Here is a 15763-nt window from a genome sequence, read left to right on the forward strand (position 1 = left end):
CTTACAATAAAGATATTCCTTAGGTAAATAGCTAATAGCTAATAGCTAATAGCTAATTGCATTAAATAGCTCTATGCAGTTTCTAATATTAATTGAACTACTAAATTATACAGACAATTGATTACTCTACTATTGAAGCAATCATGCTAGCTTAATGTTACAATTCGAAAGAAAGAGGGAAGTTGGACCATTTTTTACATGTCAGGGACTGTTCAATTGTACTGAGCTTAATGCTAAAGTGGAGGCTTTGTTTTTGGTTATTTTGAGGCGAAGTCGTATGGATGTGTTTTCTACAATTCAACAGGAAAATTGGTTACTGGCTGTTGTACTAAATCAAAGGAACACAAAGGATGTGTGCACTTTCATATACTCTTTTCCTCCAAATCTCAGGAGAATCTTTGGGTCTGGTTGAAAAAAAAAAGTACAATGAATTTGTTACAAGGATACTATACAATTAGACGAATCTATCAGAAAGAAGAAAAATGATAACAATGGAATGATGCATTGCTCTCGTACTTGAATGGATTTTTAGTATACGTCATGTATGCACGCCCTTCAAGAGATTTCATCGTCACTCCGGGCGACTGTTGAATGGTATGCCAGTATGGGCCGTCCTTGCAGCAGCTACAAAGCAGCGAAAAGCTGCAGTAGACAAGCAACACTCCTGATGCAGCATAACCCTTCATGTGCTGCTCAAGCAGTTCGGGTAGCCAAACTGGGAGGGGATCTTCTTGCGTACCAAGGCTTTCCGGTAGTCTCCGGGAAGAATTTTGTTGTAGCTCAAGCTTTTCTAATGCACTCAAACTATCCACTTGTTTCAGCAGCGGGCAAGATCCAACGATCAGTGATTTCAACATGGGAAGGTTGGACACTTTTTCTAGTTTCTTGTTGTCCCTGAGGAAAAGCTCAGTCGTTAAGGATGGGAGGTTCTTCACTTCCCCTAGCTCGTGTGCACCATAGATCCTCAATTCTTCTAGGTTGGTTGCGTGATGCAGACCGTCAGGAAGAGCTTTCAGCTTTGGGCAGTCTACGACACACAGTCGTTTCAGAGAAGGCAATAGTTGCAGCTCTTGTGCTTTTGCAGTCTCAGTCTCACCGAACGACCATTGTTCCCAGTTGGGCATTATCATGAATTCCAGATATTCAAGTTTGGGGAATGCTACTAGTGTCGTCAACGGTGATTGACCGTAGAGAAGTTCCGGTCCAACGGTAAGTATTGCGTCAGCTCTTGCTATGGAAAGAACCTTCAACTGGGGTAACTGGCCTAGTACAGGAAGCTGTGTACACAATAAGAAACAATGAAGGCCGAGAATTTGCAGATTGGGGAAAGACATCGGCATGCATCTGTCCATGCATTTTGGCAATTCCTGACCAAGAAAATGGCAGATTGAAAGGCCCTCTAGGCTTGATGGCAGAGACAGCTCACTAAAGAGCCTCACATTCCTCTGGTTCTCTTCCTCTGTAAAACATTCTAAGCTTGAAGGAGGAAAAAGCTCACTTAAACTCTCTGCAAAATCCTCTGCTATCTGGTTCCCACATAGTGTGAGATCAGCCTTCACACAAGGAGGCAGCCAACTTAGCTGCAAATATTTAAGAAGGGTTTTGTTAGCAAGTGCCAAAGATCCTCTGCGAGCCCTCTTTAATGCCGCCACATACAAAAACCTCAGGTCGTTAAGTGACTGCAGATCATCTAATGCACAGTCTTCGACTTGGCCTTGTGTATCTCGTTCATGGCCTATCAGAAAGCCATTAAGATGGTTGATTTTTGTCAAGTTCCCAATTCCTTTGGGTAAATGATTTAGAGGAGTTCCTCCCACACGAAGACATCTTAGATTCTGCAACTTTGTGATGGCGTCAGGAAGGTAGAGCAAAAATCTACAGCAATGAAGATTTAAAATTTCCAAGTTTCTGAGGCATCCAATTGACTCTGGCAATGACAGAACATTTGTCCGATCCAGATCCAAGTACCTCAACTGTATCAGATTTCCCAAGGAATCTGGAATTCTATCAATCTCAGTGTTAGAAAAACATAGAACCCTTAGTTGGCCCAGCTTTTCAAATAGGTCAGCCCGAATCCTCTTCGTCTTCAAACTGTTCCAGACAAGTAAAGTGCGCAAACAATTCTGAGTGACTACCTCTTCAGGAACTGCAACCTCCTCACCCATGTCTGATACTGACAGGTGACGAATTTTTGTCAAAGAATTTGGTCGTTCTAGTCTTTCCCCGTTGCTAATAGAAACACTTTCCTCCTCTACCAAGTAAACTGCTAAGGACCTTAAAAGTCCATGCATACTGCATCAGCTGTTATCCAAATAGAAGGGATGCAGTTGTAGAAGGTTTCTTCCAAGCAATTCTTCATAGTAGCCCTCGGCTAAATCTTCCAACAGTCTATATCCCTGTGGTTTCACAAATCCTTCGGCAACCCAAATACCTAGTAAGAGTCCTATAATGCATTAAGCGGTTTTCAGGATACAACGAGCAAAAGAGAAAGCATTGTTTGAGGTGTGATGGTAAATCCTCGTAACTTAAGTATAGAGCTCTTGGCAGTTCTTCTTGAAGCTGATTCGTTGACCATATTTCACTTTCAAGAACTTTGTTCCATTCTTTCTCGCATCTTTCCTTGGACCTCAAAACACCAGCAACTGTCTTAATGGCAAGAGGAAGACCGTCACATTTATTGACAATTTCTCCCCCAATTGCTTTTAGTTTGCACACCTCCTCATCTTCTCCGTCTCTAGAGACCAGTGTAGAAAGCAACATCCAACTAGTGACCTTATCCATCTTCTCAACGCAATGAATACTGGCTCCCATTTGTCTCGCCACCCTTTCATCCCTTGTCGTGATCAAGATTCCACCAGAAGAACATTTAAAAGGAGCTCTCAGTAGGTCCTCCCACACGTTTGCATTCCACAGATCATCTAACACAATGAAGAACTTCTTTGGTAAGAGATGAGAAAGTTTGAGTTCCAATTCAGCCTTGCTTCTAGCCTCTCCATGATCTCCCCCAAAACTTCTAATTAGTTCTTTCAGCAACTCGTTGCCCAAAAATCTTTTGGAAACACAAAGCCAAGTTTTCCTAGGAAAGAAGTCATGGATCCTGCTGTCGTTGTAGACATTACGAGCAAGCGTGGACTTGCCTATGTTAGTAATTAATCTTAAAAGTCAATCATGAAATGATTAGGTCTTTTGAATTACTCATTGAATTAGACTCAAATGAACTCATTTATTAGATTTGGTTCGATCCGAATTAGACACATTGGATTAATGAGTTAGACTTATTAGATTATTGGATTAATGATTAATCCAATATAATAATCTAATCCATTAAGAGGAATCAAAGAGACAAAAACCCTTGGTATACATTGGATGAATATAAATAGGTTTCTGGATTTATTTTTTGATTAGATGAGTGATCCCGTCCGGAAGCTGAGTCGGATGGAGGCAGACCTTGGTGTACTGGAAGTTGACGAAAAGTCGCTGCAGCGTCGGACCTGTATGGCACCCCCTTGAAAGGTTCGCACGGGCGACTGACGAAGGAAGATGACCAGGACGATGATGCGGCTGCTCTGCCACACTCAGACGAGCCCACGAGTCGTTAGAGACCAGAAATCAGGGAAAAAGTCCCCGGGTCAGGCCCTCCGACGCTCAAGTCAGATACTTTTTCCCCAGAAAATACAGAGAAAGGACGAAAAGTAAAAACTGGTGAGAAATGATGAGTGAGCGTACCTGCATAAGGAACAAAACATCACTTTTTATACTGCAACGGATGTTTCTGGGACCTGACGAGTGTCAGGGAATGTCGACTGCCAGGCTTTGTCTGGCGGTGAATGACATGTGGCACCTTCTTATAGGCTGTCGCTGGAATCAAAGGGGGAATGAGCCCCGACTGTTAGCATATTTCCTGACACACTGATTATTCTCTAACATGAGCAGTTACGATTCTCTGGCTTGTTTGTCCTGTAGCGTCTGGATTCCAGGTCTGCATCCCGACATGCTTCGACCCACTGCTATCCATGGTTTGTGCGTTCCGACCTGCTCGACCGGTTCGTATCTCGAACTGCTTATGTCTGCTGTTATCCAAGGCATGTACATTCCGACCTGCACGACCAGTCTGTTACCCGACCTGCACCTATCCGCTGTTATCCATGGCCCATGCGTCCCGACCTGTACGCCAGATCTGTTTCCCGACCTGTATTTGTCTACTGTTATCCATAGTTGGTACGTCCCGACCTGTACGCTAGGTTTATGTCACTACAAAAAATAAGGTATTTTGGGATAAAATTGGGGACGAATTTTAAAAAAACATTCGTTGCAAAAATTTTAGGGACAAAATTTGGGACGAAAATTTTTTCGTCCCAAAATGGTTGATGCCAACTTTTGGAACGAATTATGGATTGTTGCAAATTTGGGAACGAATTTGGGGACGAATAAAATTTTCGTCCCCAAATTCGTTGCAAAAAAGTATACAAATTTGCAACGAAAATTATTTTTGTTACAAACTTAGGAACGAATTTGGGGAGGAATTCACATAAATTTTTCGCCAAATTTGTCTCTATTTTTGCAACAAATTTGGGGACGAATTCAGTGACAAATTATATTTTGTTGCCAAGTTTGTCCCCAATATTACAACGAATTTGGGGACAAATTCGGTGACAATTTTTTTTGTTGTCCTGACTTTCTGTTTACTATTATCCATGGCTTGTACGTCCCGACCTGTATGCTAGAAATGTGTCCCGACCTGCTTCTGTTTACTGTTATCCATGGCTTGTACGTCCCGACCTGTACGCTAGGTCTATGTCCTGACCTTCTGTTTACTGTTATCCATGGCTTGTGCGTCCCGACCTGTACGCTAGATCTGTGTCCTGACCTTCTATTTACTGTTATCCATGGCTGGTACGTCCTGCTTGACTTTCTGTTTACTGTTATCCATGGCTGATACGTCCTGACCTGTACGCTAGGTCTGTGTCCCGATCTGCTTCTGTTTACTGTTATCCTTGGCTCGTACGTCCCGACCTGTATGCTAGGTCTGTGTCCTGACCTGCTTCTATTTACTATTATCCTTGGCTTGTACGTCCCAACCTGTACGCTAGGTCTGTGTCCCGACTTGCTTTTGTTTACTGTTATCCTTGGCTCGTACGTCTTGACCTGTACACTAGGTCTGTGTCCCGACCTGCTTATGTATACTGTTATCCTTGGCTTGTACGTCCCGACCTGTATGCTAGGTCTGTGTCCCGACCTTCTAGGTTTCACCCAAGGCCTTTTCTTCTGTCTCTATCTGGCCTGTGGGCCCCCTTCTCAGCTATGCCTAGTCTGTAGGTCCAGCTTTCAACTGTACTCGGCCTGTGGGTTCAGTTCCCAGCTGTACCTGGCCCGTGGGCCCAATTCTTGATCACTATCGAGGCCGGTTATTGTCCGACTCGCCTTGTCCGCCGAGACTCTGACCCTGGCCACATAAGGTTGGCTTCTGACTTCCACGTAAGCTTGACTTTTGACCAGCCACATAAGCTTGACTTTTGACCAGCCACATAAGCTTGACTTTTGCCCAGCCATGTAGGCTAGACTTCTGACCTCCACATAAGCTTGACTTCTGACCATCTAGTGGTCTTGACTCCTAACCACATCATCTTACTGACCCCACAATCATGCACCGTATCAATGAGAATTAGATGAAAATGAGATGAGAAAAAGTGACTCTTGATCTTCCCTCTTCCTCCTTGGCCAAATCTTTAAGTTTGGCCAAACCATTTTCTTGCTAGCACAAGAAGATGGTTCTTCTCCGAAGGCTTCGTTCGTGTGACGAATGAAAGATGTGTTCGTGTGACGAATGAAGGATGTGTTCATGTGGATATCGTAGAGGCGCGGATGCTTGATTACGCTGAGATTTACATCCAAAGAAAAAGTTGTTGTCGGGATTGCGAAGGGCATGCAACAAAGGTATACCTCTCATGTAAAACTTAGTATATGATTATTTTTTTTTCCTTCGCATGGATCTTCTGAAGAGGATCTAGTTAATTTTCCGTTGCTCTTAAGCGTGTTTAGCGCGCTAGATCCCTACAGTGGTATTAGAGCTACTTGCGAAGGCATATACTAAGTTTTTAGAATTTTATATGTGATATAGAATTTGTATAAGGTGTCTACTATGATCTACATGATTATGGGTCTCGGCCAAATAAGGTTTCGGCCAAAGAGAGTTTCGGCCAAACTAGTTTTCGGCCAAAGATGTTGTCAACAACAAGTTTTTGGCCAAACTAAACTGTTCTAAACAACAAGATTTTGGCCAAAGGTTATGTGAGTAGTAAGGTCTCGAGTATAGCAGCAGCTCATAAAATGAGTATGCAAAATAAATTTTACTTTGGCAAAATAGATTTTACGCCGTGGCATTGCGGCTCATAATTTGTTATTGAAATCATAATAAATTTTATGTCATAAAATATTATGAATGTTGTGTGACATGGTGCATGGTTATGGCCTTTAAGCCCAATGTGATTGGATGTGTGTGTATGTTGTAATTCATAATACGGTCTGCGTGTCGTGCCTTCATCCTTTTATTCTTGTTGTAATTTAGATTACACTCGAATGTAACTCGAGTTTCTTTAGATTTAGACTACTGGACGATGGGTGAAAAGGGAGAAGGACAACAACACACGACGACCAAGGAAGCACTTGGAGAAGCTGCTTTGACCTAGGTTGACTTATCGCTCATCTCATTGGCTTGAGAAGATTGTAATGATGAGGCCATAACCATGTCACGTTTAAACTAGCATATATGTTGATGTATGTCATGATATGCCATGAATGTATGTGATGCATGTGTAGCTATCGTAATTAGATCCTTTTTCATATGCCTACCAAAGTTTGGTACTCACTACTACCTCGATCATTTGTAGTCAGGTTTGTCAAAGCAAAGTGACTCGTTTGATCTTAGTAGAGTGTGATAGGACAATTGTGATGTCCGACTATTGGACTTTGGGTATGACTTAACTAAGTTGAGAACTTAGAGGCATATCCCATATGATGAAATTCAAATTATACTAGTCTTGGGCGATTAGCCAAAGCTAACTCAAGATAAGTTATAATATAGGTTTCATAAGATGGGCAAACGAACAAATAATCTTGTTCACCTAAAGATACAAGAGTTACATAGGATGTAATTGGTAAACGTTGTCTACCTAAGTTGTACTAAATCTTGGGCAATTAGCCAAAGCTAACTCAAGATAAGGTATAATATGGATCTTGTCCAATTGGTACATGTTGCCTACCTAATGTATACAAGTCTTGGGCGATTAGCCAAAGCTAATTCAAGATGAGGTATAATGTAGATCTTGTCCCACTTGAATGCCTTTGCTTTTGGGTTTAGAGCTAGTAGTGACTTGCTACTATCAAGATTTAGAATTCAGTGGGAGAATCATTTAATTAAAGTCATAATTAAATGATCTGAGTATGATACTTCTCTACATTTTATTATTATAGATCATCATGTTGTCTAGTATGTAGAAGACACTATCTCTACGATCGGTCCTTAATAAGAACAAGCTCAATGGAACTAATTTCCTACACTGATATATAAACATGAGAATAGTTCTCAAGAAAGAAAGAAAATTGTACGTCTTAAAGCAGCCTATTCCTGAAGTACCCCCTGCTACTGCCATTAGAGCTGATAGGGATGCTTACAAAAAACATCAAGATGATGCATTAGATGTATCATGCCTTATGCTGACCACCATGAACTCTGATGTTCAGAAGCTGTTGGTTGCTACACCTAGATTCCGTTCTGTTCCTCTGTATAAAAATTTTGTATAAGCACAGAACTTTTCCTAGCTACCCATGCACTCTACTGAAGTTAAACTTGGATTACAAACGATGCTTAACATTATTAATCCAAGTTGCTCTTCAGAAGTTAAACTTGGATTGGAAGCGAAACTTAACATTTTTACTCCAAGTTCAACCGATGCGTTCTTCAGAAGTTAAACTATATTACAGAAGATGATTAAATATTTATTTCAAAGATTGGCTTCCAGGTTAAACATGGCGAGACATTAGGCCTTCTTGGGTATGAGATCATCCACCACTTCCTAAACAAAGCCTTTCAAAGAAATTCAATGTTTAAACTTCTTATAGTAACCCTCGGTTTTACTAAAGAGACCTCAATAGAAACACAAGATCAAAACATGAAATTGAAACACAAAACTGATAGCCTAAAATCAATAGCCTCTTGTGTTGGTATTTCAGGATCCATTCAAAGAATATGAACTAATTATGAAGCGAAAACTAATAATTAGTTATACCTTTCTTTGAAGATTTAATAACCTCTTGATCTTCTATTGTATTCCTCTCCTCCTCTCGGACGTTGTGTGGGCGACGATCTACCAAGATGAAATCTACCCAAACCTTCTTCTTCCTTCCAAGCTTTCGGCCACCAAAGGGATATCACAACTAGAGAACCTCCTTTCTCTTCTTCTTCATCTCCAAGTATCCGGCCACCAATGGAACTCCAAGCTTGATGCCGCCGGCCACAAAGAAGAAGAAGAAAAGAAGAAGATAAAGGGCTGACCACCAATGAAAGGAAGGGGAAATAGAAGATGTGTTAAACCATAAGACACCACCTACTCTTCTTTTATAATCCTTGGTGAATGCAAAAAAGGAAAGTTTTAAAACAAAATTAAAACTTCCTTTTAATCCTCTATCATGGCCGGCCACACCTTTTTCATCAAACAAGGAAAGATTTTAAACAAAAATTAAAATTTCTCTTTTAAAATCCCTTTTGTGAATAGTTATAAAAGGAATATTTTATAAAATTAAAATCTCTCTTTTAAATTCTTTTGTAGATGTATATAAAAGGAAAGATTTCAATAATTAAAATCTCTCTTTTAAATTCCTTTTATCTCTATAAAAGGAAAGATTTTAAAAAGATAAAACTCTTTTTGTAACCGATCTAAAAAAGGAAAGTTTTATAATTAAAACCATTCTTTTAAATTTTTTTTATAGATCTCTATAAAGGAAAGATTTAACAAAAAATAAAACTTCATTTTCTAATTTATGCGTGGTATGCCCCTTGCTTGGGCACCAAGCAAGGCTTGGTTGGTCTTAGCTTAGGTTCCAAGCTTGGCTTGGTCGGCCCCTTGCTTGGACATCAAGCAAGGCTTGGTCGACTCTAGCTTAGGCTAAGAAGATGGGCTTTGGGTGGATATAAAGCTTTACATAAGAGGCTACAATAGAGACCTAGAGAAGGAATTGACTTTGGTCTCCCGATGAGCTTGAGCTTCCCGTGTTCGCCCCGAACACCCAACTCAAGTTCATCAATAATAACTCATACCACTAAAGAGTTATTATTGAACTACCGCACCAATCCCAAATTATATTATGGGCTCCTTCTTATCATGAATGCACTAATCTCCCTATATTTAAGATATCGAATGCCCATTAATTAAATGAGTTACTGACACTCACTTACTTAACATCTAGCTCCAAGAGTATTACCACTCAACTTTATTGTCATGCAGGACTAAGTCTACCTGCAGGGTTTACATGACAATCCTTATGAGCTCCTCAAGGGGACATCATCAACCTAGATAACTAGAACACAGTTTCCTTCTATAATCAACAACACACCATAATATTATTTCCCAACTTATCGGGCTTATTAATTTAATAAACTAAATCTCACCCATTGATAAATTAAAGAAATAAATACTAAATATATATGTTTGTCATTATATCGGGATTAAGAGTACGAACTTCCATAATAACAGAGATCCTGTTCTTTTATGCAATCAGTATAAAAATAACAACCTCAAATGAATCCTGTTCAATACACACAGAGTGTACTAGTGTAATTTTATAGTCAAGATAAACTAATACTAAATCACACTACGACTATTCCAATGGTTTGTCCTTATCCATTTTGGTCGTGAGCTACTATTTATAATTTATAAAAAACTGATAACATGATCTTCTGTGTGACACCACACACCATGTTATCTACAATATAAATTAAATGAACAACTACATTTAACATAAATGAAGATATTTGACCAACGTGATTCTTATTTCAAAATAAATATTTATACAAAAAGCTAGGCTTTTAGTATTGATGTGCGTAGATTATATACTCTTTTATGCATGTTTTCACGCACATTTACATACTTTGAGCATGCTTGATCTATGCAGTTTTATACTTCCAGCTTTCCTTTTAGCATATTTACTCTTTTGGTTCGGAGATCTGCTTTTTGTGCATTTTCTGTACACAGGAGTCGAAATTGGTGAAGATTATGCGTCCTCGGGCAAGCTTGGAAGGAATTGAAGGGAGAGAGCATCAGGCCGTGTACCACACACGGCCGTGTTGTTTTAACAGGAAGGGAAGAGGACATGGTGTAGCGACCCACCTTCCTTACTACTACCACTCTCTAGAGGTGGACGCTACTTAACTGCTAACTCTACTTAACTGGTGTGATCGAAACTACGAGGAATCTCTACCGAAAAATTTCGGCAGAGTCTCCCCTGTACCGGTGACCATATCCATAAATACATACAGAGTATACTCAGCCATAGGCGGCTGGAACATATATTTTCACAACCACGCAGTTTAATAAATCAAATCATGTAAGTAATGAAAAGCGGAAACATAACTTCCTACTACAAAATTTTCTTATCAACTTAATAAGAAATTAAGCTAAACAAATTCTTAAACTAAGTGAGTTCTTTAGCTAAGTCTCAAGGATCTCCATAGTCCACACATCACACACCGTCACAGCATCTCCTTGTCGCCTTCTTCCTTATACTTTAGCTTTTCCTTTATCTGCAGTAGGAGGAAAATAGTATCTATAAGCTAAAAGCTTAGTGAGCGCTATCCTACTCACAAAAACTCGATATGCATGTATATACATAAAAATATGCTAAAACTGAATGCTAACATGTAAAGCTACTCATGCTCATAAATAGCAAAGAAATCAACTAACTGAAAAGCTAACATGTATAGCTACTCATGCTCATAAATAGCAAAGGAATCATACTAACTGAAATACTAAACATGTATAGCTAATCATGCTCATAAATAGCAAAGGAATCATACTAACTGAAATACTAAACATGTATAGCTAATCATAGAACTATCATGTGTATCAATAGGAAACTGAACTGATACATAAGCTGAACTAATTAATGCTAAACTGAGTCTAACTTGTATTCATATAACTAATTTGTGAAGTTTTGAAAATTATTTACATAATAGATCAAAATAGTAATCATGCTGCTGATGGGCCCGGCAACTGTACTTGCTGTGCGCGCATCCCTAACTAAACCCGGGATTGCAAGTTCCGAGTCTAGTAGGGTTTACTAGGTTATCTAAACCTATGGACGATCGTGGGAGCCCAACCCAATGGATATCTAATCCAATACAGTGCCAAATAAAATACTGATTTCATAGCTAATTTTCTTACCTTGCTTTAACTAGGTTATCTCAACCTAGAACTAGGTTATCTCAACCTAGAGGCGATTGTGGGAGCCCGCCTATTGGACCGTAGTCCCATATAAGTCAAGCAAGACTAAATAAATTATTTTAAATGCTTCTACTGTATTAACTGCTATTAAAATGCCTACTGTAGCATTATATTGAGCTAAGCATTTTATCAAGCACTTGGTGTGCACTATAACACACCCTACGTACTGAAAATCTGTATACAAAGCTTAACATAAATCTGCATGCAAAGCTTAACAAAAATCTGCATATTAAGCCTATCAAAATCTGCATACTTTACTTATAAAAATCTGCATGCTATAAAAATAGAACTGCTCATGTTATTCCAATAGCAAATAGGAAACTAGAACAACTTAAGCATGCTGTGAAAGTAAAACCAATTCAACTACTAGGCATGCAATAGAATCTAGAAAATAAAGGAATCGTTGCTGCATGGAATTAACAGAATATCATGCTTCATCAGGAAATACTAAACAACAATGAAAACTAAAACTACTCATGCTTGAAAACAGCAAAAGAAAAGAACCCGAAATCAATAGCAAATGGGAACTAAAAGATCTACTCATGTATATCTATATAAACTAAATTCACAATGCTGTTAACATCTAATCAACTTATTTATTTCCAAAAGATATAGAATTAATAGCTTGCTTTAGATACCCAAGGAATTAAGTACAGTCAATCCTGTACACTGCTCTAAATAAATCCATTAATCTACCATTAAGGAAACCAACAGATTAAACTAACTCATAATACTCAATGTGCATATATATGTATATACATCAAAACTGAAACTTAAATGCTTAATAAACACATGCTGGTCCAGTAAGCTATAAAGGAAATCAAATTGGCATGTCTAATTAAGCTACAAATGAATAAGTCTACTAAGGAACATAAACAAATAAAACAATTTGTTCCAAAATCTGAAAGCATCACTAAGGAACATAAACAACCTTGAATCCGATCCAAAATTTGCTCACAAGATAATCTGCATACTACCAACGAATTTCTGCATATAGGCTTGCTAAAAATTGCCATTTACCAAAATAATTCTGCTGCTATCTAAAGTTGATACGTGGATATGATGATACACTAGAACCTACAAGGAACCAAAGCATGATTGTTCTTCTTGTTATGTGCCAAGGCAACAAACTAAACGGAAATCACTGCTGTACGACATGCTTCAAATTCAAGGGAAACAAGATCCGAAACTTACTATGCTAACCAAAACCTCAACAAGACTTAAGCTGAATACCAAAGCTTTAGATCTGAAAACTAGGGTTCTATGGCTACTTCAACCTTTAGAGCAATAAGGAATAAAATCATGGAAAACAAGAATCTGAAAGCCATGAAAACGAATCAAAGCTCAGAACAACTCCTACTGCAGGTGAGTAGCAACTCACCTCGCTGTTCTTGGACTTACAACCGGAGAGAAAAGGCTGCTAGGATTCGGAGAAGTTGTTTTCTCAAAGATCTCTTGGTATCTACTTGTTCTTCTCGACGAGGGGATCATGAAGGTGTGGAGATCTCGCCGGAAAAAGTCCTCGTCGGCCGCCGGAGATGAGCCCTAGATTTGGCTCTGTTTCCGCCCGAGAGCCGGCGCCGTCGTGAGGGAAGGGTGAGGAAAAGTTTAGGTTTCGGGAATAAGAAATTAACCCTTTATAACCTAGGTTTTATTTCTGCTCCTTACTATAACTTAAATACATCTCGCTTCATACTTGGTTAACAACTCACGCGTAGCCCAGTTGGTTGGCTGTGTTTGGTTCATGGTTGGAGTCGCGGGTTCGAATCCCGCCGAACCCCCTTTTTATTTCAATTTATTTCCTATTCCGTTTCCTATTAACTATTACTTAAATAAATTTTATTCCCTTATTAATCAGCAATGCTTGCTGGGACACTTGGTCAGCCGCTCCGCTTAAAGCATTTGCTGCGGCCGTAGGTTGCCGGGTCAAGCCTTGGCATCAGGAAATTTTCTGCAACCTTTTAAACCTAAGGTATTTCTGTTTCAAATAGAGTTTATATATATTTCGTTCCATATATGTTCACAAACCACTGGTGTAACAGTTGGCTAGCCGAATTTGCTTAAGGTTTTGCTTAATCGGAGGTCTCCAGTTCGATTCTCGGCTTGGACCAGATTTTTGCTGAAACTTCTTTCGTTTAGTAAAAATACCAAACGACCTCTAAAAATTACATAAAAATATTCTAAAAATCTCTAAAATATTTCTATAGTATTTTTCAATTTTTATAAGGACTTTTAGGACTCCAAATATTGAAATTTGGGGTGTTACAATTATCCCTCCCTTATAAAAAGTTCGTCCTCGAACTTAGAATAATTCTAGATATTTCTGTCTCATGCTATCCTCACGCTCCCAAGTGACTTCCTCGTGCTTCTGGTTCTGCCAGATGACCTTCACTAGTGGCACTTCTTTGTTTCTTAGTCTCTTGTCTGCTCTGTCCACTATCTGTGTCTGCTCTTATAGCTAAGATCCTCTTGGATCTGCACTGTCTGAGGCTGAATCACTTGGCTAAGGTCGTGAATACACTTCTTTAGCATGGAGACATGAAACACATTGTGTATTGCTGACATATCTTGAGGTAAGTCTAGCTTGTAAGCTACCTTCCCAATTCTCTCTGTGATCGGGGTAGGGTCCTACGTATCGAGGACTTAACTTTCTCTTTTTCTCTTGGGTTCTCCGATGTACTCAAACTGTGCTTCTGCTTCAGGTTGGAATACGACTTTCTGTTTACGGCACTCTATGGAGGCACCGTATCTGATCAGGAAGTTCATTCCAAATATGACATCGTAGTCAGTCATGTCTAGCACTATCAGATCACAAAAGAGTTCTCTGTCTGCTATCATGACTGGCACTGTTCTGAACCAGTGCGTGGATGCCATAACTTCTCCCGAAGGTAATGTTGTCAGAAACTGACTACTGAGTACCTCTGGGGGTATTGCTAACTTTTCGACGAATGCCCTGGCTATATAAGAATGGGTTGCCCCAATATCGAATAAGACAGTTGTACTTTGCTGTAAAATACTAATCTGACCTGTAACAACTGTCGAGGCATTTGCTACGTCCTCTCTGGTAAGTGAGTAGATCCTCGCGTTCGTCGTAGCTGAGGGGGCTTCTAGTCTGCCCTGACTGATGTGTGGACCATCTAGAACGGCCTGCATCTGGTGTAACTGTGCTGACTGGCCTCCATGCTGAATCGGCTGTGGGGGAGGAAAGCTGGTCTTGTTCGGGCATTGCTTAGCCATATGCCCTTCCTGTCCACATTCGAAGCATCCTCGTGTGCCCTTGCGACAAACTCCTGGGTGAAATTTCTTGCTAGCTGGTCCTCCTTTTGGGTAATTCCCTGGTTTGCGCTTGTTGCTGGAGTTCCCTTTCCAGTTAGAGCTGTGGCCTTGAGATTTCTGAGTATCTGAACTTCCTTGGCCTTTGGAATCTGAGGAGGTTTGCTTCTGCTGCTTGATGCTGTTCTGGTAGTGCTCGGTGATCAGAGCACTACTCACTAGTTCTTCTGTGGTTTGTGGCCTATGGATGCCACCGGCCACATTCATCGCTATTTCCGGCCTCAACATTTTGAGCATCAGCCGAACTCGTTCCTTTTCTGTGCTGACTAATTCGGGACATAGACGAGCCAGTCTGTTGAATTTCTTCACGGCTTCCTCAACTGATAGGTTGCCCTGACGAAACTCCGTGAACTCGTCGTAGTGGCGGTTTGTGACCCGCATGTGAAAGAACTCCTCGAAGAATTCTTTCTCGAAGTCAGCCCATGTCATCTGGTTCACTGGGCGCTTCGCTCTGACTCTCTCCCACCACATACGTGCGTCTCCTGTCAGGCAGAAGGAGGCACACTTCACCTTCTCCTGTTCTGGCCAGTCCAGAAGCTCCATCGTGCTCTCCAGTGTTTTGAACCAGGCTTGAGCATCCCATGGTTCGCTGGTGCCTGAGAAGTTCTCGGGCTTGATTCGCTGCCACTGGATCAGGTAAGCCTCTCTCTTTGCTTCCGCTGCTGGAGTTACTGGGGTCGCTAGGTTAGGTTCCGGGGTGACTGTGGGAGTATTCTGCTGACTAGCCTTTAAGGTGGCTATCTCTTGTTGCTGTTCAGCTAGCTGCTGCTGTAGCTGAGCCACTAATGCTGTAAGGTCTGGGGGAGGCACTGAACTGCCTGCCTCTTGCTGGGGCTCAGTAGCTGGTGCCTGCTTAGCTGGGCGTCCTCGTGCCATTTCTAAAGACATAGAGGATGTACATAACTAATCTAATCACGTTTAACTAGCTACTATAA

At 40.4% G+C, this 15763-nt stretch overlaps 2 protein-coding genes across 2 annotated transcripts; both read right to left on the minus strand.

Moving 5' to 3' along the window:
* Positions 1-467: 467 nt before the first annotated feature.
* LOC122054765 (putative disease resistance protein At3g14460) lies at positions 468-2291 on the minus strand. The gene has a single exon (XM_042616201.1). The coding sequence runs from the start codon at positions 2289-2291 to the stop codon at positions 468-470; it is 1824 nt and encodes a 607-aa protein (XP_042472135.1).
* A 6-nt stretch (positions 2292-2297) lies between these two features.
* Positions 2298-4930, minus strand: LOC122054766 (putative late blight resistance protein homolog R1A-3). Its single transcript, XM_042616202.1, has 3 exons — positions 4879-4930; positions 2583-3137; positions 2298-2443 (listed from the first exon to the last, which is right to left on the minus strand). The coding sequence occupies exons 1-3, from the start codon at positions 4928-4930 to the stop codon at positions 2298-2300; spliced, it is 753 nt and encodes a 250-aa protein (XP_042472136.1).
* Positions 4931-15763: the final 10833 nt, after the last annotated feature.

Source organism: Zingiber officinale, chromosome 3B, assembly GCF_018446385.1.
Source record: "Zingiber officinale cultivar Zhangliang chromosome 3B, Zo_v1.1, whole genome shotgun sequence".
Taxonomy (NCBI): Eukaryota; Viridiplantae; Streptophyta; class Magnoliopsida; order Zingiberales; family Zingiberaceae; genus Zingiber; species Zingiber officinale.

Bases quoted from the DNA above. Each gene is read 5' to 3' on its own strand.
- LOC122054765 (XM_042616201.1), bottom strand. From the start codon at position 2,291: ATGCATGGACTTTTAAGGTCCTTAGCAGTTTACTTGGTAGAGGAGGAA.
- LOC122054766 (XM_042616202.1), bottom strand. From the start codon at position 4,930: ATGGATAACAGTAAACAGAAAGTCAAGCAGGACGTACCAGCCATGGAT. The intron at 3,138-4,878 runs GTAAATAGAAGG...TTACTAACATAG, and splicing joins CGTACCAGCCATGGATAACA to GCAAGTCCACGCTTGCTCGT. The intron at 2,444-2,582 runs GTGAAATATGGT...AATGCATTATAG, and splicing joins ATGGAACAAAGTTCTTGAAA to GACTCTTACTAGGTATTTGG.